The following is a 24,456-nucleotide window of genomic DNA, read 5'->3' as shown; positions in this document are numbered from 1 at the left end:
GACAAGGGGGAAAAAGGGGGAAAAAGGGGGACACTTGTACCAGGCCAGGACCTTGTGAGGGGTCCCAACGTTCTGATAGCTGCAGAATTGCAGCACCTAGCAATGGCTTATAAACAGGGCCAGTGCTAGGCACCGGAGCGCCCCATTTGGGGGGGGCGCCCCAGCACCCACCCGCTCCCCCGGAGGAGGGGGGCTTTGTGATGCGGCCACCGCGCCGCTACAGGGGTGGGGGTGATGCGGTCGCTCCACTGAGGGTGTGGTGGCTTGGGTTGCCGGGTGCGATTAGGCCGCTGCATCGCTCCATGGCGGGGTTGGGGTGAAGGGCGGCCGGGATGCCGCCAAGTCATTCCACGGGGGAGGGGGCAATGCGGTGGCGGCCGCCGAGGTTGCTGGGGGGGGAGTGACAGCAGCCACTCACCTTCATCCAGGGGGGGTCCAAGCTCCCGACGGCGGGGTTGGGGTGGCGGGCGGGCGGGCAGCCGGGATGCTGCCAAGTTATTCCACAGGGGGGAGGGGGCTGAGGCAGTGGCGGCCGCCGAGGTTGCTGGGGGGTAGTGACAGCAGCCACTCACCTCCATACCTCCATCCAGGGGGGTCCCCGCTCCCGATTACCGCCCTCCAGTGACCGGCGCCCTAGGCAAATGCCTAATGTTGCCTAGTGGTGGCGCCGGCCCTGCTTATAAAGGAGCAGGCTGGCCAGCCCGTTGCCACCCTTCTGGAATCCTGGATAGGAACTTACTCAAACACCCCTAAGGTAACCCCTCTGGGCCTGGTCACCTGCCCGGCTACCTGTACTACTGAGTTTAGTGACATTACCCACCAAACCACACAATGCACATTGCTGTGCCCTCCCATCTGCCCTTCGCTGTTCTGTCCCTGCAGTGCAAACGTCTATCCACCTAGGAGAAGCAGGACTGCAGGAAAAACACAGTCAGCATGGACATACTCTGAGTCACCGGCTTGGTTATTACATATGTGTCATAGTTTAATAAAAGTTTATTGTTATAGAAGAAAATACACCGTCATCATTGCAGTAATACTATGATTTGTATGCTACTGTTCACACAATTGCAAATCTTCCATATTACAGAATTATGTAAATGACAGCTATTTAAATCTGATTCAGTATAATTTTAACATATTTGCATATTTGTTAATACAATTGTACTGAATAAAGGGCGCCCCGCATCCCTGGCAAATTGCTAATCCCTCCATAAGATGGCGACCTGGTCCTCCCCTAAGGTAGTGACCGGCTCTCCTTTTTCAAAGGGTAAATGCTAGTCAAAACTGGTTGTGCTATAAATTGAGCCGCAGTGGAGCCCTGTTCTCCGCATGCTGTGGCCCATCTTGCCGGAATGTTTAGCATCTCCTCCAAACACTCCAACCATGTTAATAAAATTAACCAAATATATTTCTTCCAGGGAGGGTGGGATCAAAAACAGCAGCCAAGAGTAGGGATGCCCATCCCGAGGCATTTTTTCAATCCCGGGAATCTAGATTGAAAAATGCTCAATCCCGGGATTCCCGGGATCCCGGGATTGGCATCCCTAATAAGAAAACCACCCCACTCTCCCCCCACAGTGTCTTACTTCGAGCGGCGCAGGCGGCAGTGGAATGCACGGAGGCTGCTGGTGTGACGCCGGAGGTACAGTAGGTTAGTCACAGTGACACACTGGACTGTGCAGCCGGGAGAAGTCGGGCGGCGAGCGGGTTCAGTGCTGCGGCCTGCGCAGCGTGACCCATAGGTGTCGCAACTCGCTCGCCGCCTGACCTCCCCCGGCCGCACACAGTCACGGCTGGTCACAGTGGCAGGCCGCAGGAGGCGAGATCTCAGACAGACTGGAGCTCCGGGACCGGTAATACAAAGCGGAGGTGCAGGGGCGCGTTCAGTTGGCTGCACAGTGTGACGCGCAGCGTGACCTCTGACCATGCTGCGCGTCTGAGCTGCACAGCCAGGACGGGAGTAGCTGGGCAGCGTCTGAGCGAGTGCTCAGACGCTGCCCAGCATTAGACTAGTTTAATCCCGAAATCCCGGTATTGGAAGCTCCAATCCCGGGATTCAAATCCCGGCAATTTTGGGGCCAAATCCCGGGATCCCGCCGATCCCGATCCCGGGATTGCCCACCCTAGCCAAGAGGAAGTGATCACCTCAGGCTGACACCTACAGTATATACCAAGGCTATAACCCTCCTCCCTGGCACATTATCATTGGCTGACCCAAACAGACATAAAAAAAGACAATGAATAAACACTAATCAACTAACCCCTAACTTCTAGAAGATTCCCATAATAAAACAAGGTGCTTATATTCTCTCAGGCTTATGCAAGCCCTCCAGTATTTTTCCACAAAAAGTAAATTTTTAATAAGAAATCTAGGTGATGGGTTGGAAAAAGCAGTGCCTCCTGCAAACTGCAAGCAATGAAACCTGTGACAGTGGGTGAGCTGGCATTGACCACTGTATAACCCCTTTAACAGGCAATTTCATTTTCACAACAAATTGTCTTTTCTGCTGTTGCACTGCAATGACCCGTTGAGCCATATATCAGCCGATCTCCTTTTGTTCTACCAAACACGTTCAACCCTTGGCCCAAACACATATCAAAGAACAGCAAGCTGTGACATGGTTCGTATACATAGGACTAATCTATGGCTCTGCCTCCTTACCGCTGGCTGCCATAAGACAAAAGAGGTCTCTGGGGGGGTGTGCAGAGTTTATGCCACACTCCGTATCTAAGCTGGGAAGAACTGCGCTTCATTATAACCTGTATCCAAAGTAACCACTTAAGTTGTGGTAAAGATTGTTGCAAAACACAGCACTTAGTAAGCAAGATATAATAATAATAATAATAATAATAATAATAATAATGTTATTTATATAGCACTTTTCTCCTAGGACTCAAAGTGCTTGCATTAACCTTTTACAGCACAAAATACAAAACAAACTTAACAACTTAACAAGGGGTATTAGTGAAATGCTTGGGTGAACAGGAAAGTCTTGAGTCTATTTTTGAATGTTTCCAGAGTGGAAGCTTCTCGAACTGTGCGAGGAAGAGAGTTCCATAGAGTTGAAGCCACAGCGCTGAAAGCTCGACCCCCAGATGAATTCAGGGAAATTCTGGAAAGTCAGGGCCGGTGCTAGGGTGTTTGGCGCCCTCCTGCAAACCATAAATTTTGCGCCCTTTCACATTGCCATTGCAACAAGCTGCAGCCCGATTGTGGGAGCGTATGCGACATGCGATCCTATGGAGGATCTCGGGTGCATGTACATGTATGCATACACCATCTCAGTGCTGTGTCTGCAAAATGATGCAGGCACTGAAGGTGCCCATACACGCTGCGAGAATCGCAATACTTTAAGGGCTAGATCGCACGGCATGCATGCAATGTGTGTGCGATGCGATCCGAAAACAATACAAAAAGTATGTGCAGCACATACTTTTTGTACTGTGCGATGCCTGCAGGAGCGCACATCGCATCGTACGCTGCTATTGCAGCGTGTATGGCCACCTTTAGGCACATAAACCAGCCCATTATTTAAAAAGTGTCTAAATTAATATAAAAAAAAATCTACAATTATTAAAAAATGCGTATAATATGTATAATAAAAGACTCACTGTTCTTTTGCTGTTTAACTCTTGTGCAGTCCCTCCTGTTCTATCTGCGTAGGCAGGATGCTGAGGATGCCATTGCACCCCTCTCGTGACTGAGGGGGAAAGGAGGGGAGAGAAGGAGGAGATGGAAGAAGAGGGGAGGAGATAGAGGGGGCAGAGTGTTGAGGACTGGCAGTGGCACTGGCACAGCACACTGAGAAGAGGGAAGGAAAGGGAGGCGGCACTGCTGCCTGTTCGTCATTTATTTGACAGCTGACAGGCACAGGGAGCAATGGGTAGGGGGCAGATGCGGACATGTCCTGTCATCCAGGCATTCACAGACAGCGCTACATGCCTCAGCGCAAATGTCCGTGAGGAAGAGGGGGCAGGTCGCAGGAGGAGGACAGTGTGTGCAGGGAGCAGCTCTTTATACTGCCGCCCGCTGTCAGACAGGTGCTGCGGGCGGCGTGCAGGAGGCAGTGACAGTGAGGGCTGAGGCAGCTTTAGCAGAGCAGGGAGGGAGACAGCGCCTTTTCAGCATGGCGCCTCCCTGCTTTGCAGGAGCTGCTGAGTGGGTAGTGCCGGCCCTGCTGTTAGTAGTCCTTCATCAACCGATCGCAGTAATCGAGTAAGACAATAAAGGATCAGAAGCTGCTGCAGGTACCTTGGGCCCAGGTCATGTAGAGCTTTAAAAGTCAGTAAGCCAATCTTGAAAATTAAAAGATAGCACTTCTTGTATTTTTATGTATTAAAATAAATTGGGATTAATATGATGTATACATATTATCATCAGTCTGTGCAAATTGGAGATATTATTATAATTTATTTATATGGAGCCATAAAGGTTCCACAGCGCCTAACAATACATACATGAGCCAAAACAAGAAAACAACAACTTGCAGTACAAGGTAATTTAGGACAAGTACATGGTAAATAAAGACAGTTGCAGGACACTGAAATAATTATTAGAGTTGTAGAGAACTAAGATTAAATCATCACAGCAATACCAATGTTTCGGGGGCCTGAATGCCCCTTTTTCAAGGTTTGTATACATTCATTGCAAGGGGACATGGTCTGTGACCAACAAAAACTTTTGTCAAAACAAATAATAGAGTTTAAGAATAGAATTAAGCCCTCAACTGCCCACTTAATGGCTAACCACTCCTGCTCTACAGTTGAGTACTTGCGCTCTCTGGGCAATAATCTACAGCTAAGGTAGAGGATGGGGGGTGTGGTATGGGGTTCCGACAGTCGGGATCCCGACTGCCTGGACTCAGACAGCATGGCGAGCGCAAAAAAGCCCCTTGCGGGCTCGCTGTGCTCACCACGCTGCGGGCTACGCGAGCCACCTATTCTATTCTCCCTCTATGGGGGTCGTGGACCCCCACGAGGGAAAATAGCGGGTGGCCGTCGGGCACCCAGCTGTCGCGTTTTGACAGTCGGGATCCTGACGTCGGGTAAATGACTGTCGGGATCCCGACTGTCGGGACCGCGTCCGGCACCCGAGGATGGGCTTCTTCTTTCCATCTATCTTTTGGGAAAGGACTGCCCCTAATCCTGTCCCAGAGGCATTCATCTGTAACACAAATGAGCTTGCAATACAGGCTCTGTACATAAAGCTCGTCTTAAATCCTGCCAAGCAGTTTCCTTTGGTCTAGACCATGTTTTCTTATTCAGGGACTGTTTTTTAAGACATTTAGTCAGTGGAGTGGCTCTAATGGCAAAATCTCAAATGAACCTGCAATAATATCCCACCAGAAATGTCCTAAATTATGATTTACATTTGGGTTAGAACAAGTCAGAACTGCTTCTGTGATACCCTGAAATGTATAGCATGACCTGCTTGTATCTGAGTTGTCTATATTGCTGTATATTGATTGCATTGTTATGAAAATATCAGATATCTGTATATAAAATTATGGTGAATTTGTTTACAGTGGTGAATAATTCCCAGCAGCCTCGGCAGCTGCAGCGAAAGTCTGTAGCATGTCACATGACCTGGGTCTAGGGATGGCCATCGTTGTTATTGCCATCGATGGTTGCCATCGATGGCAATTCTGCAACAGGCCATCGATAGTGCTAAACTATGCAATGGATGACCATAGATATTTTTATATATCGATGGTCATCCATTGTGTTTGATTGGCCTGTGGGCCAATCAAAACACGGGGGCGGGGCTTTGCGGGTGTCAGGGGGCGGAGCTATGCTCCATGTCCCGACACTTTGGAAAAAAAAAAGGCAAAACATTGTTTTGCTGTTCCATCGATGGAGGGAAACCATCTGGTTCTCCCCCCATCGATGGCAAAAGTATTCAACATCGGCCATGAACCATCTATGATTTCGAATCATCGATGGTCGATGGCCATCCCTACCTGGGTCAGTTGAGGGTAAGCAGTTGGACAGGGGCAGGGCACTTGGTGTGGAGAGGTCCAGGCAGAAAGAGTATGGCAGACAGAGGGAGCATGGAGGATGCTTATACTTACTGGGGGCATGCGGAGATGGCTCATCAGTTGCTGGGATTCCCTCTCAAGTTATTACTGTCACCTGTTGGACTGTAAATTAAAGGAGAGGTGTGGTGAGTCCAGCCCCAAAATACATAAATACCTGTACCAGCCCAGGAAAGGGGTGTTCTCATATTTACCTACACAGCTGTATACAGTTTAAAGACATTTTACCTCAGAAAAGGACATTTTACCTCACACAACTAAAGTCAGCTATATTTATACCCCGACAGGTATATATATAGCGACAGCAGAGGGCATCACATACATGTGGACCTTACACTTCCAACCTGGCAGAGCGGCACTGCAGGGGCAGACAGGGTGGCAGTTTAATAAACTATCCCAAAAAAAGAGAAATGCTCCAAACAGCAAATACAAAGAGGTATCGGCCTTGTCATGACTGGTGGTAGCAGCTTCAGCACTCCCACTATTTCCTCCTCCATCATCCTCCAAAAATGTGTTTTTATTTTATTTATTACTTTTATTTATTTTTCTTACTTTACACCGGACACAGCCTGTCACACTGGACACAGCCCCTTGGACACTGGACACTGCCCCTGGACACTGCCCCTGGACACTGGACACAGCCTGTCACCCTGGACACAGCCCCTGGACAATGGACACAGCCTCTGGACACAGCTCCTGTACACTGGACACAGCCGTCACACTGGACACAGCCCCTGGACAATGGACACAGCCGTCACACTGGACACAGCCTCTGGACACCGACCCTGGACACAGCTCCTGTACACTGGACAATGGATATATGTCACGCTGGACACTGGATATATGCCGTCACACAATGGTTAGATGTCACACTGGCCACAGGATATATGTCGTCACACTGGACACAGGATATATGTCGTCACACTGGACACAGGATATATGTCGTCACAATGGACACAGGATATATGTCGTCACACTGGACACAGGATATATGTCATCACACTGGACACTGGATATATGTCGTCACAGTGGACACAGGATATATGTCGTCACACTGGACACAGGATATATGTCGTCACACTGGACACAGGATATATGTCGTCACACTGGACACTGGATATATGTCGTCACACTGGACACTGGATATATGTCGTCCCACTGGACACAGAATATATGTCGTCCCACTGGACACAGGATATATGTCGTCACACTGGACACTGGATATATGTCGTCACACTGGACACTGGATATATGTCGTCACACTGGACAATGGATATATGTCACGCTGGACACAGGATATATGCCGGCACACATTACATGTCACACTGGACACAGGATATATGTTGTGACTTGTGACACTGGACACAGGATATATTGTCGTCACACTGGACACTGGATAGATGTCGTCACACTGGACACAGGATATATGTCATCACACTGGACACAGGATATGTCATCACACAGGACAGGACACAGGATATATGGCGTGAGTGACTCGTGACACTGGACAATGGATAAGATATAGGCCGTCACACTGGACACAGCCCCTTGTATTACTGCAGCCACTGTACACAGTGTACTACTCAGCAGCACTGCAGCCCCTGCGTGTGAGCACTGCAGCACTGAATTAGTTAGTTAAATCACAAAAAACACAGGGTTCACGGCTAAATAAATCACAACACAGGGCTTAGGGCTAAATAAATACCAACAGGGCGTGGGCCACAGGACAGCCCCTGGACAGTGGACACTGCAGCCCCTGCGTGTGAGCACTGCAGCACCTAGTTAGTTAAATCACACTACAGGGCTCAGGCCTATAAACAGTCACTGACTCTCAAGTCTACAACACAGGGCAGTGAGGGCACAGGGCAGGTCACGGAGCACAGCACGGAGCACATGGCACAGGGCAGTGAGGGCACAGGTCAGGTCACGAAGCACATGGCACAGAGCACAGCACGGAGCTTCCCAACCACCCTCTTCCCTCTCCAAGATTGGAGTGGAGATGGCGGGGCGCGCGTGTGTCTTTTATAAGATCCCGCTCCCGCGAGAATCCGACAGCGCGATGATGACGTTCGGCCTCGTTATTGGTCCGGAATTCAGGCGGGAACTCCTGAGCCGGCTCGGATCTGACCCGGATACCCGATATTCGGATCTGTCGGATCTCGGGGATCCGGACCCGCTCATCTCTAATGTAAACCAAATGGCGCGGTACTTTGTACGGAAATAAACCCTCTGGGGTAGAGAAGGCTGTTTTTGCCTAGCAGCTTCTGTCAACGGAATCTGTCAATATCCTTTTGTCAGATCAAGGGTGGTAAGATACTGACTCTTGGCTAAATTTTCTAACAACTCATCAACCCGGGGCATAGGGTACGAATCAAAGTGAGAGACTTGATTTAATTTACTGAAGTCATTGCAGAATCTTACAGCACCCGAAGGATTAGGTACTAAGACAATGGGGTTATTCCACTCGCTGGTTGACTCCTCTATGACCCCTAGGCATAGCATCTCTTCCACCTCTTGCTTTACCACTGCCCGCTTTGCCTCGTGTATGCGATACGGTCTTTATTTAATGACCACCCCGAACAGAGTCACAACATCATGTTGGATGATTGGTGTCTTTCCAGGAATGGCAGAAAACACATCTTGGTAGCGCTTCACCAAATTCACCACTTCCTGTTTCCTACCTGGAATAAGTGTGACTTCAATGGGTACATGGCAGACTGGAACCTTTTTTGCTACCAAAGAGTTCTGACTGGCACTTTCCTTCCATGGTTTTAACAGATTTATATGTTCCGAATCAGAGTCTACGTGGATGTTAAGCCTATGTGTCATGTAAGTTATAAAAAAGTCCAAAAATTAAAAAACTCATGTCGACCTTTTATTAAGGTCAACTTTCTGCAGACTTATCAACCAGAGACCTGCTGTTCAGTTCAGATTATACCATGGTCTTCACGCCTGCAAGGCCACTGACTTTATGATGGCTGCCGCAATAATCATTACCAGCCTTGTGCTAGGTACAAGACAGCCATCAAAAACACACTTTCCTCCGCAGACACACAACTCATGGTGATGACGTGCAATTATATTGTCACCACCAGTTCCTGCCCTGAAATGCCAAATTCCACGAGATAACTGAACTGGCCGAATTCTGTCTGACTCGCCATTTGCTTCTGACTCAGAAAAGACCCTAATGGCTAAATGTAACAGCATCCAAACTTAGTTCTTTTTTTTTTTAAAGGGGCAATAAATTACCTGGAATAATTTTGCCTTGGAAGTGATTGCGCCTTTAAAAAAAACCTCAAGGGTTTGGTGGCCGTGCAAGAATACATTTGGCCATATATATCCACATGGGGCTGCATAGTTTTTATAGGGGTGCATATAGATATGTATGGTGGCCCGAGTACATTTTTGCCTCCATTCTTAATTTCTTCTATTTTTGAAGTAAAATAATTATCCAAAACCTATATCACAACTGTGAAAAATAAATACACCACTCCCTTGCCCCCGTTGCCTAGACTTAATAGCTGGTTGTGCCACCTTTAGTAGCAACAGCTGCAATTAAAGAAGTGCAGGAATTTGTCCCTCTCCTATTTGCCGAGTTGCTTTATTTCAGCCACACAGCAAACTGTCTGCTTAAGGTCCTGCCACAGAATCTCAATTGGATTCAAGTCAGGGCTTTGACTAGGAAACTACGGAACCTTTATTTTGTTTCTTTGGAACCATTCAGAGATGGGCTTGTTGCTTTGAAACACTCCCTTGCTTACGGTGCTTGAGCATCAGAACACAGACTGATGAGTGGGCTTGGTCAGTGGCAGATTCAGGAGGAGAGAGGGGGATCACAGCAATCCCCCTCCTATAACACTTTCCTCCTGCTTGCATCTGTCGGCTATAGCAGCAGAGCACAGGGTTTGGCAAGGAGAGAGCAGAAACTGCTGCGTTGGGCTGGGGAGAAGAGAGACTGTTGCCACTGAACAAAACCAATCTCTGCTCTCTTACCGTGCCCTACTGCTAAATCCAGAAAGTAAGTGTTACTGGGTGCAAACACCATGATTACCCCCTTCTGGAACCACTGTTCTCTCTCTGGGCCTGATGTCTCAAGTTTCAAGTTAGGTGATAAAATAGAGAGTGAAAACAGCCAGCCAATCAGCTTCTACCTGCTGTGTTACAGACTGTGTTTTAAAAATGCACAACACTTTTATTGGCAAGCTGCTCAATCAGAGGTAATGTCATTCAGGTGCCAACAGGGAGGGGTAAATCTGGTTAGAAAAAAAAACAGTTTGTATCCCAATTGCACACTGAATGAGAAATATACATATAATAATCAGATAATACAGTATTATTAACTGTATTATCTGATTATTATATGTATATTTCTCATTCAATGTGCAATTGGGATACAAACTGTGTTTTAAAAATGACAGGTAGGAGATGATGGTTGCCATCGATGGCCATTCTGCACACAGCCATCGATAGTCAGAAACTATGTGATGGATATCCATCGATAGTTTTGTATATCGATGGTTATCCATCACCTTTGACTGAATGGCCAGGGGACGGGGCTTCCTTGAAGCAAAAAAAAAAAAAAACATTGTTTCTACTATGCCATCAAATCAATGTAGGGAAACCATCTCAACATGTGTATGCCCCTTATCCCTTTACAGACTCATATGGGGAAATTTACTAAGATGGGAGTTTTATTTCAGATGGGATGTTGCTGTGGGCAACCAATCAGATACTATTATCTTCCAGGAGGTGCTAAAAAAAGTAGATTCTGATTGGTTGTCCATAGCAACACCCCATGTGACATAGAACTCCTATCGTAGTAAATTTCCCCCATATAATTCAAAAACTTTATTTCTTATCTCATTTGGAATTTCTTTTGATTGCAGCGTACTGTGCTGCTTATTGAGATCTTTTAGCTAACTTACTTCAGACTTGGGGCCAGAAGCTTAAAACGTGATCAAGTGGAGTGATAAACCACCAGCCAATCAGCTTCTTCTAACTGCCATGTCAGGGGCTGTGTTTGAAAAATGACAGGTAGGAGCTAATTGTTTGGTGGCTTATCACCATTTGATCACTTTTCAAGGCTTAGTACATCTCGCCCATGATGTTCTCAGGCGAAGGGGAAGTAGGCCTGGTCCTGGTTCTACTCCCATTAAATGGCCGTTTTCCACCGTAGACGCATGCCCCGCTAGTGTGAAATCCCGCCTAGTTAATTCCTGTGCCCGCTATGTGTACGGCTGCAAATCTATTAGCAGTCCAATCCCATTGAAAGCCGACCACCATCAAATTAATTTTACACTGGGTACAACTTATCGCAGGGTTAGAGTAGCCAGAGATTACTCTGCACTGCAATGAAAACAGGAGTATCCAGCCTAGTGCTGATGTCACACACCCTCCCCTAAAACCTCAGGCACGCCTAATGGTTTTTTATTTTTATTTTTTTAACATGCCTGCGTTTTTCTACACCCCCACTAAACGGCCGGTTACCACTCCCAGATGCCTACTTCCTGTCAATCACCTTACGATCGGCCACCAATCAAAAAAAGTAGCAGTAGTTCATCCCTGCCATTGCGGCCCATACACATGCACAGTTGATCGATAATCGGCCACTGTGCGAATTCGCAGCCATGGGATCAGGTCTGAATTACCACCAGGGAATCAAGCAAACATACCTTCCATAGTGACGGTGACCATAGTGCGGTCACCGCGGCTGCTACTCGATGCTATGGCATAGTACACAGCAGCCAGCTTCAGACACGAGGCATACAATGCATTTGTTCCATATTTGGCAAGCAGATGCCTAGGTTACTCATTTCTCAGGTATCCTATGCTCATCTTTGCAGTAAATTGCAATCCATTATCTCTCTTTGTATAATTGAACATACATCATCGTCTAGTGTATGAAGGTTCAGTCTAAGTATGTGGCTAGAAAGATTGCACCATGGAGAATTATACAGTGAATTGCTCTCAAACCATTTATTGATTGCTGAAAGTGTTTCTATGATGCATGACAGAATAGACAGCGCTGGGACAGGTTGATGCTGGGGTCAGGCACTAGGCAACGATTTCACATATATCCCTCCAGTAGCCCGCACTGGCTGCGAAGGGATGTTTAACATAAACATCCATTTGCAGGCTCTGGGGACCCACCCCCATCATGATGGCAAAGGCCCACGCATATGTACTGTTGGTCTGAGCAACCTTACATAGGCGTGTCCGCTTGGGGGGAATTAGGCGGGCAGCTGACATCCGGTAATGTCAGCAGCCCACCCCCCCCACCTGTCCGTCATGCCCTCATTACCATGAGAAAGCCGAGCATACTCATGGGAACGCCTATGCCCCTCTCCGCTCCCCGCCCGCTGTGTAGGGTGTGTGCACCCTGTAGGGTGTGTGCACCCTACATATGCACATGCGCAGAAGTGCACATGCACACAGCCCGACCATCGGTCAGGCTGCGAACGTATAACCAGAATAGGTTCCTCTATACAAGTACAGGATCAATATGTTTGTTTTCATTTGTAGTTTTTAATTTTGCTTCTAAACAGGCCCCTATAAAGCCCCACAGGGCTTTCTGAGCGATATTGTTCACAAGGTGCTTAAAGTCGGTCCCACACAGTGCATGTTTTGCAGGTCTCCTCACAGGATCAAGTGAAATAATTAGCTCCACCTGTGGATCTTTTAAAATGTGTCAGTCAGTAATGAGTGCACCTGTGTACCGGTCAGGTGACCTGGAAAACGTGAACTGTGTGGGGTCCTGAGGACTGAGCTTGAGAACCACTGGTCTAGTGTATACACTCAGTATTGTGTACACTCCCTCATCCTGCATGTTCAAATGAGGAAGGTCCTCATTTAGGACGGCCATTTTGCAGGTGCAGTATGGCCGTCGTTCTAATATGAAATTTCCAACATGCTGACCTGGCTCCCTGTGCCATGATTTGTGGTTCTTTGTAGGGGGGGGCAAGGGCATTCTGAAGCCTGATAATTCTGGCAGACCACAGCCCCCAGTGCTTTTTTGACACTTTCTAATACCCCTTTCACATCGCTAACCCGGGTTGGACCTGGGATCGTGTCACCAGGTCACCCAGGGGTTTAACCCTTCTTGTAAACTGGGTCAAATTTCCGGGTAGGCCCATATGTCATCCACCGGGCTATAACCCTGGTCCGAGCTGCAACCTGAAAGGGGTAGAAATTACTTTAAATAGTACATACTGTAAATAAATTGGCCTAAATCTAAAAGAATGCACATTTTTTTAATACACTATTTTTTTTTTAATATAATATGGGTATATATGAAGAATATTATATACAGTATATGGTGACTGTATCTGCAGTGCATGAGACATTTACAGAATACAAATTCCAAAGTTATAGATTCCGGCTTTGTAAAATTGCATATTGGTGATATTGCTGGTTGTTGTTAAACTGGTAAAGTTATTAAAGGGCAGGATTAATATAAAGGGGCAACTAAATTGTCATTTATCCTAAACATGCTTCTTGGACTAACTTGAAGTCCATACACACTGGGCGATTAAGCCCAGCGTGTATGGACACCATTATCGCTATCATCACTGGGGGAAAAACAGCTCAGTGCATACACACTGAGCCGCTTTTCCCCTTCCCGGTGCCGTCAACGGGGAGTGGACGGCTTTGCATAGCGCTGCACTATGCAAAGCCATCCTCAAAGCCGCTCATCTGCTGGTATTATGATGCGGGAGCGCGCAGCAGCGCTCACCGCTCATCGCCGGGGCATACACACTGGGCGGCTTTGAGCTGAAAGACACACAAGCCTGCTGTTTTGAGCAGCTTTCAGCTCAATGTCGCCCAGTGTGTATGTGCCTTTAGGTAGTATAACTCAGACTGGCATGTACAGTGTATGGAGGGTGCTGACTAGCATGTTGGTACTGTGCGGCTCATTGAGGCAGATTTTGGAGCCTGTTCCTGGTATCTTTTAAAGAAAAATAGACAAATGTCAGGAGTGTTTGCGATGTTGCAGTGGCATATTTATAATAAGTGCTGTGCACATGGGCCCCTAAGTCTCAGGGGGAGCCCCACACACTGCACAAACGGCACCCATTTTGTTTAATACTTACCCTCCAGTGTGTTATGACAGCAGCGCTGTGGAAATTGACAGAAAATGCCCTTTGCGCCCGCATCCTAGAGATCTGCGCATGTGTAGTAGGATCTGAGTGCTCTAGTGCTCAGACTCTATAGGGCTGCACCGCTGTCGGCAGAGAAGAGGGTCCCCTGGGTGGAGGAGGATGCACAAAGACCTCCTCCTCTCTTAGAGGCCCATTTATTAAGGATCGCATTTACAATGCAATCTGGGCGGTAATACGCACTGTAATATGTGATCCTATCGCCAGGATGTATTATCCTGCACACACAGGAACAGTGCTCTGAAAGGAGCCTGTTCCTGCGGTTCGCTCAGCCAGGTGCCGTGGGGTCAGCACTGATCCCCCGCCGACCATGGTTGCAGTGCAGTCTATAGCACTTAGGCTACAATGGGATACCGCAGCGCCATCTCAGAATGGCGGTAGCCCAGGGATTCGAAGCTATGCTGCCTGATGTTAATACATAGGGCAGCTTCACATCCCCCATAGTAACCTATGGGGGTTGCGGCTGGCAGAAGTGCAGGAGGGATCAGAGATTCCTGCTGCGGTCCCACCTAATACATTGAAGTGATACTTAATAATTGCGGCTAACCACCAAAACGGGTGTTTTGGGGCATTTAGCCTCAAATATTAAATGATAAATGGGCCCCTTTAAATGTACCTAATGTGATGCATGAAATCTGACAACCATAGTCCAACATAAGTAACCCAGCCATTCCACACAATTCCCACTTCACTAATTGTTAGATCATTAATTACAATAGTAGATTAAATGGTAAATTCAGGAGCAAAGGGTTGTGTACCAGTGTACAAAGTATAGGGGTTTAAATCAATATACTATTCTAAGTAGCTACACGTGTTCCTATTAATGTACTTGTTTCTCTGGAATCTCTGGATGTAACCCCTCTGATGCACCTCCTACTATAACATTGGTCAGCTACAGTGCTTAATAAGCTAATGAATCAGTGTAACAGGCTGTGCACAGAGCAGGCATTTGTGCAGATTCTAGAATATCAGTGGATGGGGAGGTAACTTGTAGCATTTTGATAGAATTAGGAGGGGCTCAGTGAGCAGCAGGGTTTAGTAACCCATAAAGGACTAGCAGTCACTGCAGAGCTGGAACACACGTTCATCTCCAGCCTCAGCAACAAGCCCCTCATCCGCCCCACTACAGCCCAGCAAACATGACCACTAATTTCAATGGCTACTGGAAAATGCTAAGCAATGAGAATTTTGAGGACTATCTCAGGGCGCTTGGTGAGTCAGGTTGGATGTGCTGTGTTTGTAGGCTGATTCCTCCACTGTTTGCACTCAGGATCATGGTTAAGGGTTTTGTTTGACTTTCTCTGGATCGATATACTGCCTCGTTCATTGTTAAAGGGCTGATCCTTTACAGATGCACATAATCACTGTCTGCTGGCATTAGGGCTTCATTAGGCAGGAATGTCTTTCTTTAATCTGACATTCCGACTCTTGCTTCACCCACAGCGCTCATATTACACCGGGGCTGGGATAAGCCACACATTTTGGCTGCGATATCTTGTTGGGGTGTGTGTGTGTGTTGTTGGGTTTCTTGGTTTTTTTTTTTTTTTTTTTTCTGTGAAAGTTCCTTTAATATTTCATTTGCTTTATGTATTACTGCTATGAAATAGACCTGAAGTGTGTCAAGTCCACATTTTAGAGCTGGTGATCGGATATCCTGTCAGCAGATGTGGTTGGGAGTATCCATAATATGAGGTCCACATGTTCCTGTCTATCTTAAACTTTGTTACTGTGTATATGTAAATACACAGTGAAATATGTGATGTGATTTGGCAGCACTGTATATGTTACAGCATTGATGTACATCAAGGCATTAACTATTTATCACTCTCCCTTGTCCAAGACCCTCAGACAAAGGCTCTTGGTGATGTCATTATCTAGCACTTAACCCTGTGCACCCCTTAGTAAAATGCATCCGTAGAGTATAATGCCAGTTTGGGTTGTCCACTTTCCATGATATGAAATAGTCATTTCTGGTGAGTTTTTGAAAATTGTGACTGTTCTTGTGTTTGTGGTCATGTGTCGCACTAGCGCAAGCAAGCGGTCTTTGTTCACACGGAAGCGTAATCAGTCACACCTTTGTGTGTGCACAGACCAGAACACGTGAGCGCACATGTATGCATGCATCTTGGCAAATTCCGAGCCACATTAACAGATTTATTGAACTGAAATGGTCATGAACTTGGGGGCATCATGTACCTGGCATCTATGGGACTCTCATGGCACGCACCTCCATGTTTACAAAGACCTAAATAATTTAGTCCAATAGACCTCTCCTAAGATCTGTGGGCTGCTTATCAGTCCTCGCATCACCAGCATGGGTATTTATTTTATCAGAAACTGGTTAATGCAAATATTAGGCAGTACGGACGGTGTAATGGTTAGCATTACTGCCTCATAGCACTGAGGTCATTGGCTCGATTCCCACCATGGCCCGAACTGTGCAGAGTTTGTTTATTCTCCCCGTGTTTGCGTGGGTTTCCTCAAGGTACTCCGTTTTCCTCCCACATTCCAATATAATACTAGTAGGTTAATTGGCTCCCAACAAAACTAACCCTAAAGTAAATCTTTGTCCCCCAATGTATGTGACGACTTCTGAAGTCACAATAAGACAAAGCTTCTGCTAAGAGGCTATTTCAACAATAACTTTTCCCTATTATGATCTCCTTCACTGCTTGCTTATTGCTGTGGAGAAGCTTCTTATACAGTACTTATGCTGTAGAACAGTGGTTCTGAAACTCAGTCCTCAGGACCCCATACAGTTCAAGTTTTCCAGGTCACCCGACAGGTGCAATCATTACTCATTGACACATTTGAAAAGATCCACAGGTGAAGCTAATTATTTCCCTTGTGATTCTGTAAGGAGACCTGCAAAACATGCACTGTGTGGGGTCCTGAGGACCGAGTTTGAGAACCTGTGCTGTAGAAAGATTTGAAGATCCCTCCCCAGTGATATAGCCTTGGTAAATTGGCTTAGACTGGGACTGTCATCTGCATCATTACTGTGCCTAAAGCTGGGTACACCCCTATACACACTGGGTATAGCTGGGTACACATTCCAAATATATTTACAGAGGATCCCCTGCCTTTGACCACTAAAGTATCCCCCATATAATTGTATATGGGCTTATTTCTTGACAACTTTATAGAGAGTGGCCCTGACAGCAAACACCATCTCAAGATGGCCTTAGCCATTGTAGCTTGTAGGTTCCACTTCACAGAAGAAAAGGGAGAAGGATCACTCCCCATATCAGCCGATCACCCAGGCTAATGAGATCACTTTGCTTTTACACATTGCAGGGCTGAGCTACCGATTGGAGCCCGTGTCCATACATATGAACAGATACATGCCAGTGCTACATAATTCTCTTTTTTTTTTTTGTGCTAATAAGAAATGATTGGGCCTAGGACCTGATAATTGTTAAATATGACCCATTATGTAACAAAAGCATGGTATTCTATATATTAAAAGACTAACGCTGCTCCTTACCTCTACGGGTTGAATTCAAGCGTTGTTGTGCTGGCGGCCACTAGATGGCCTCCTACGGAGCAGTTGGAAGTGTTGCTCAGTCCTAGGAAACACAGCTGCCTCCGCTGACATCACTGTTATGTTTTTAAGGTTTGATAGACCAGTAACAAGTTTGTTATAATATTGTAAAGGCTGAATACTATAAGGCCGAACAGTAAACAATAGTGCATCAATGCATACTTTGCTTACTTTTGAAAACGAGTTTCAGGGAGATTATAGTTGGTACAGTGACGTGCGGTGAGATCAGTGGTTGGTGAGGCACTGGCACTGGCGGGTCCTACACACATCAAGGGTGCCATAGCAGCCACATCCCCTGCACCTGTGGTAGTTATGCCACTGCGCTCAACCTCCACAGTCGTACCCAGTATGCAGCAGTAATACACCATATGCAGAGAATGTCACACATAGTAATGTCCTTATACATATATTGCCTTACAATAAAGGCCCTTACACATACAGTATGGCACACCTTATTAATGCATTTTACACATTATGCCACACTTTATTAATCCTCTAATACAAATAATTCCCCCATACACAAACTGTTTGCTACACATTATTAATGCTCTTTCTCCCACAATGCCCGTTATACCTACTGTATGACCCACTTTTTTTTTATCATGTACACAAAATTGCCCCGTACATATATGCCCCATATTATTAATGCCCTTATACACATGACACATAATGCCCCATACATATATGCCCCACATTATTAATGCCCTTATACACGACACATAATGCCCCATACACATATGCCCCACATTATTAATGCCCTTATACATGACACATAATGCCCCATACACATATGTCCCATATTTATTAATGCCCCATACACAAATGACCCACATTATTAATGCCCTTATACACATGACATATAATGCCCCATACACATATGACCCACATTATTAATGCCCTTATACACATGACATATAATGCCCCATACACATATGCGTGCCCCACATTATTAAATTCACATATACACATAATTCCCTTTACATATGCCCCACATTATTAAAGGTCGTTCTATGCAGAATGCCCCTTACACATATCCCCCGGCCCCCACCCTGCAGTGATCTTCGCTGCCAACAGCAAGCATTTGCTCTTCTGCCCCCCTCCGCACATTGACTGCCCCCCTCCCCGACTACCACTAACCGGTACCTGCTGCTAAATTCTCATCTCTGGCTTTGTCCGATCTGGCCAGTCCCTGTCCTGAGGCTGTCGCTTACATCTCAGGCTCAGGCTCCGGGCATGGATGGCTCCTCAGTTCTCCGGCTGTATGTCCCTGCGTGTAGCTGCTGACAACGGCCCCCATGCTTGGACACAGCAGTAGTGTCCATTCAGCCGGCGGGTGGGGAAGGGGGTGCGGGGGTTACTTTCATGATGCGCATGCCGGGTGTCTGTGCAGCCGCCGGGTGAGGAAGAGGGGGGGGGCGCGGTGGTCTGTTCACATGCCGGACACAGCAGAGGTGTCCATTCAGCCGGCTGGTGGGGAAGGGGGTGCGGGGGTTACTTTCATGATGCGCATGCCGGGTGTCTGTGCAGCCGCCGGGTGAGGAAGAGGGGGGGGGGGGGCGCGGTGGTCTGTTCACATGCCGGACACAGCAGAGGTGTCCATTCAGCCGGCGGGTGGAGAAGGGGGTGCGGGGGTTACTTTCATGATGCGCATGCCGGGTGTCTGTGCAGCCGCCGGGTGAGGGGTCTGTTCACAAGCCGGATGGGGAAGGAGGTGAGGGGGAGATTTCATCACGCACAAGCCAGGGGAGAAGGGAGAGATGTGGGTGTCCGTGCAGCCAGCGGGGGGGTGGAATGTGGAGGTCCGTGCAGCTGGGAAAGGGGGGGTGGGTGGATGTCTGTACCCAGTGCAGCTGGGTTGCTTCTGCTTTGATAACCAATCGCAAGCTGCTTCACTGACAGGGGCGTGCTTTCAAAGCATGTCCCTGTCCCCGAGGCACCGCTATAGGTGCCGCTTCTAGAGGGTTTTTTAATGGGATTTTGCAGCCTAATTCTTAGCCCAGCCCGCTGCCCGCCCCTTGTTCTCGAACCTTAACATTAACAGCAGGAGGCACTGCTCTAGGTGCCTCCATAACAGTAAAACAACACATTAGGGTGTTAAAATTAATAGATTAATATAAAGCAGATACTTATAACACATAATATGTGTCCTAAGTATATTCTTTGTATTACTTTGTTATGGCTATCACTAATGACAGGGGAGGCACTGCCTCACCTGCCTCCCCTGACTGCACGTCCCTGAGTTGGTAATAGAATTTTGCAAAGCGCTCCCACTGAGGGGGTGTGTCATGCTCCTCCCAAAGGGTGTGTCTAGTTCCATATATGGAGAGATTGTGAACGTGGCACCTAGAAGCGTGGGTGTGCACTGCTATATCTGAGTGGAATCTTGTAAAATGACATATCCAAATGTAGATGAGCCCCAAAGCAGTTAGTAAGAGCTACTGTACTTGTTAAAGTGCTAGAAAATGGCACTGATTCATTGTAAATGTATTTATCTCTCGTTCCTTTTTTGCCCCAAAAATGTAACCGTGTAATGTGGGCTAGGAGAAATGAGGGAGCTTGCTGCTTTTTCAGGGAGTCTCCTGCAGAATGCAGGAGGGTAGACAACTATGTATCAATGTGGTACCCAAACATGCTCCATAACCCTACCAGCTTCTAAAATCATGATTTGGGACATAACTACATTTTCTAAGCTTTACCCATGATCAGTGAAGTGACATCAGCCCTCCTCCTTCTCTCTGGGCTGTCCTCACACACCGCAAGCGTGTTCAACAATAACCTTATTCGTTTAGCTATTTCCTTTGTTTTCTGGTCAGCTTGTTAACGTCCACCTTAACTCTTCAGCTGCCGCAGAAGATAAGTTGGAATGTATATGATGCAGGAGCTGCACAAATGGCATTATTTAACTAAATAAATTGTGCCTTACAGGTCTGTGAGATCTGTCCTGTTATGGGAAACTAAGACGCAGTAATGGCGATGCACACTGCTTCATCCTAACATCTGCCATACCTGACTCACCCTAAAACACGTACTGTACGTTTGTTTCCGGAATGTCATTTTAATGAGCTAAATCCTGTAAGAAGAAAGGGTTTCTACCCTGTCAAGACTACAGAGTAGCTGCTGTAACCATGTTTAAAGCAATACTGGGTTAGGCTGACGTTAATCGGATACTCTTGAATAGGTGGCAATTATTGGGTTTAAAATTGAATTCCTGAAATTGATGTCTTCAAAGTGCTTAATAAGGCCCACACCAGTGATGGCTAACCTTTTCAGCCTTTTTTTTTCAAAAGTGTAGCCTTCCTCGAGTCGTGTGTCACTTCAAGAAATATTAATAATTTGGTGATATTTGCAGCCATTATACATCTGCCAAACACCGTGATGCCCATTATAAATATGAAAGTCAATGTGAAAGAGCAAGATCTAATTTTAAGAAGTCTGCACTAATACAGAGTCTGTCAAAAAGGCAGCCACCAGTGCCAATAGAAGCACTGAACAGTGTGGCAATCGGAGCCTGCAGAGTTTTCAACAGAGCCCATGTGTGGGAAAGGTGTCCCAGGGAGGGTAATCTGTGGGTCTCCTGGACAGAAAGAGCAGGGTCTCCCTTTTCAAAATGGCTGCCGGAGCCCAGTCCTCACCTCGCCCGATGCTCCTCTGGTAGCCTCTGTCGATCCTCCGGGTCAGGTGCCAGGACTCTGCGGCAGGCGGGTCTTTAGTCCCCAAGCCAACACTTCCACAGGCCTGACTACAGCAGCCGAGGTGGACTATAGGAGAGCGGGAGATAGATACGTACACGTCTGCTCCCTCCAGCGGACAGGCAATGCCCTCCTCTGTCCCCTTCCTGTTGGTGGTGCAGCATGTGTGCTGCCTTAGCCGCTTCCCTTGTGCACTTCCGGGTGTTCACTCTCCGCACCGGTTGGTCAGACAGACCTGGTGTCTGCGTGTCAGTCAAAGTGCCTTGGTTAGCCATCACTGGCCTACGCACAGTGCGACACTGCTGAGCGATCTGAGCAATATAGATCGCTCAGCGCACAGCACTACACAGCGATGTGTCAGCGTTGTGTTCTGAGCGATCTGTCAGGGCCAGTGTTCTCCAGTAAGAACACTGGCCCCCACCGGCGATCTCACTAGATTTATCTTGCATGCAGGATATTACTCGCTATTGCTATGTCCCCTACACACAGTGATGTAGGGACATTTTTGCCCCGTGCATAAGTCCCATTAGAATAAGTGGAAGATATAATGCATAATCTTAAAGTGGATTAGCCATCTTAATAGAGTAGAAGCGGCTGTTGTGTGGCCTGCATCCGAATGCGGCTTATCATTTCCTTAGGTGATATCCCTGAGATGTTGCTGATTAATGCTTCCATGACCTAATCTCATGGCTGACCAGACAAATCTCTGATCCTGTTCTGACAGAGGCTGCTCTGTGGTCTCCCTCCAATGACTTGAAACACATCTTTGGAAAAAATTAGGACCATAGTTGTCTACCCACATGCATCCCGCAGGAGACTCCAGTTTTTGCCAAAAATCTCTCCCGGATTCTTCAGATTCTGCAGGGGTTCTATCAAGGAATTTATTTGAAAAGACTGTAATTTGCTGTAGCTGCTCAGGAGTCCATACTGATGACTCAGTATTATCCACCCCCCTCTCCCTTTTTGTGTGTAGGAACTCCTAACAGGAGAGAGATAATGCAGCGTCGTCATCATCATCGTCACTATTGATAGTCCACTTTCTCCTCCAAACTCTTCTGTCTAACCATCTCTCTTGGCCTCATCCAATGTTCTTATTCCTCTACTCACAAGGATGGCCGCTGCCTGGATCTTGTATTCGCCAGGCTATGCTCTTTTTCAAAATTCACTAACCATTTCCTCTCTCTGGTTACAACATTATCACCTTCTCAATCTCCTCCATTACTTCAAACTCTAAATCTGAAATCACGCAAGCCTCATCAAACCCATAGAAATACTGTACACTATAAATTTTCAACAACTTTCTACCTCGCTGCAACAACTGCTCTCACCAATTTCTACACGCACCTGTCCTGAGACTGCTGTATCCCACCTGAACCAGACTTTACTAACAGCCCTTGATGCAGTTTCTCTAGCTACTCCACACAATTCATGTAGGCTTTGATGCAACTGTGGCACTCTAAATTAACAAGACGTCTACAAAACTATCATGTGCAGTAGAACGTCAGTGGCCTGAATCCCAGTGACTTCAAAACTTTTAAGACTACCAACCACTTCTATTGTAATGCTCTAGACACAGTCAAACATATTTCCATTCTCTCAGCTCTTCTCATGCCACCAAACCCAAGCAACTCTTTAATACATTTGAATCGCTTATTTACCCTCCCCACCAGCTATTATCCATGCACAGCAACTGTGCATACTTCACTTCCTACTTCACGGACAAGATTGATAAAATCCAAGATGAAATGGCATGTTCTTACTCGGCCACTGACCAGCTCACTTCCTTTCCTGAGCACTTTCTCTTCATTTGAACCCAAGTATCAACACTTCTCGAACTCCTTCTCCACTACCTCTCCTCTTGATCCTATACCCTTACAAGTCCATAGTCCAAGTCTCCTGTGCTTATCCCAAACTTAACTAAAATCTGTAACCTCTTTTTCTCTCTGCTGGTATCTTTCCTTCTCTCTTCTGATTCTACCTCATCTTCACTACCTCTACCAGTTGGAGTACCAGTCTTGGGTCTCTGCTTTATCATTCTTTACCTTCTCTCTTGGCAAACTAATCATCTCTTTCAGATTTCAGTATTCTCTGTACGCTGATGATGCTCAAATCTATCCTCCCTGCCACCTTTTTTATGCCGCATTTTTGTGCTGTGCATCCTACTGTAGTCTCCCTGATTCAAGTTTTCAAAAGTAGGCAAGTACTGGCATAACTACCTGCAACTCTGGGGCCCAGAGGTGAAAGGATAAAAATCACAGAGCAAGTACAGTGATTTTTTCTTAGTTTATTAGCAGGTATTTTATATAGTCTCAGGATTTGGTTGTACTTTACTCTTGGTAACAAAACAGGGAACACATATGGATGTCGGCGGTGGGGATGCAGGTGGTCAGAATACCAATGCTGGCATCCTGAAGGAGGAAATCCTGATAGGGGTGCAGTAAGTATACTTACACTACCATTCCCCTGCCCCCTCTCCCCCCCAACCCTTTGTCTCCACGCCCTAAACTTAACACTCTCCCCCTGCACCCTAAACCTCACCATTCATTAATGAACAGAAGAGATACCTTCTAACTTTCCAACCCATTGTATTATGTTTTCTCTGTCGAGAAAGTAAAATAAACCCCCTTAAATCTGGTCTGACCCACCTAAACTGGCCCAGTTGGGGCGATGACGAAGTAGAATATTAATAATTTTAATTTCTATATGGTACTTTAAGATGGGAACCGTACCCTATCAAATTGTCTACCAAGATGGTGGACAATATGCGCATGTGGTTATATTATCTGGAATAGGTCCTTAAATGTGGTCCTCCTTATTTCTCCACAATGGTCCCGTATGATGGGAATATGCAAAAGAATATCTCCATATGGTGAAATACCGTTTTAATGAAGACACAATTTAAAACATTCAACATAAAACATGGGATATAAGTCTTGGACTCTCACCAGAGCGAAATGTCTACTTGCAAAAAGCAGACTCAAACAGCATAGATAGTAACACTTCAGGCGTCCCTGGATGCTGATGATTGT

The 24,456-nt window shown here is 46.7% G+C and overlaps 1 protein-coding gene across 1 annotated transcript in view; it reads left to right on the top strand.

Annotated features, from left to right (window-relative positions):
• The first annotated feature begins 15,189 nt into the window (after positions 1–15,189).
• RBP1 (retinol binding protein 1) overlaps positions 15,190–24,456 on the top strand; it is a 35,811-nt gene continuing 26,544 nt past the window's right edge. Inside the window, exon 1 of the mRNA XM_083178306.1 lies at positions 15,190–15,406. Coding sequence (XP_083034432.1) covers positions 15,334–15,406 — 73 coding nt within the window. The 5' untranslated portion in view covers positions 15,190–15,333. The remainder of the gene's footprint in view (positions 15,407–24,456) is intronic.

Source organism: Crinia signifera, chromosome 3 (assembly GCF_055691185.1).
Source record: "Crinia signifera chromosome 3, ASM5569118v1, whole genome shotgun sequence".
In the NCBI taxonomy this organism is placed as follows: Eukaryota; Metazoa; Chordata; class Amphibia; order Anura; family Myobatrachidae; genus Crinia; species Crinia signifera.
The sequence above is the reverse complement of the archived record's forward strand: the minus strand, read 5'-3'. Positions and strand labels throughout refer to the sequence as shown.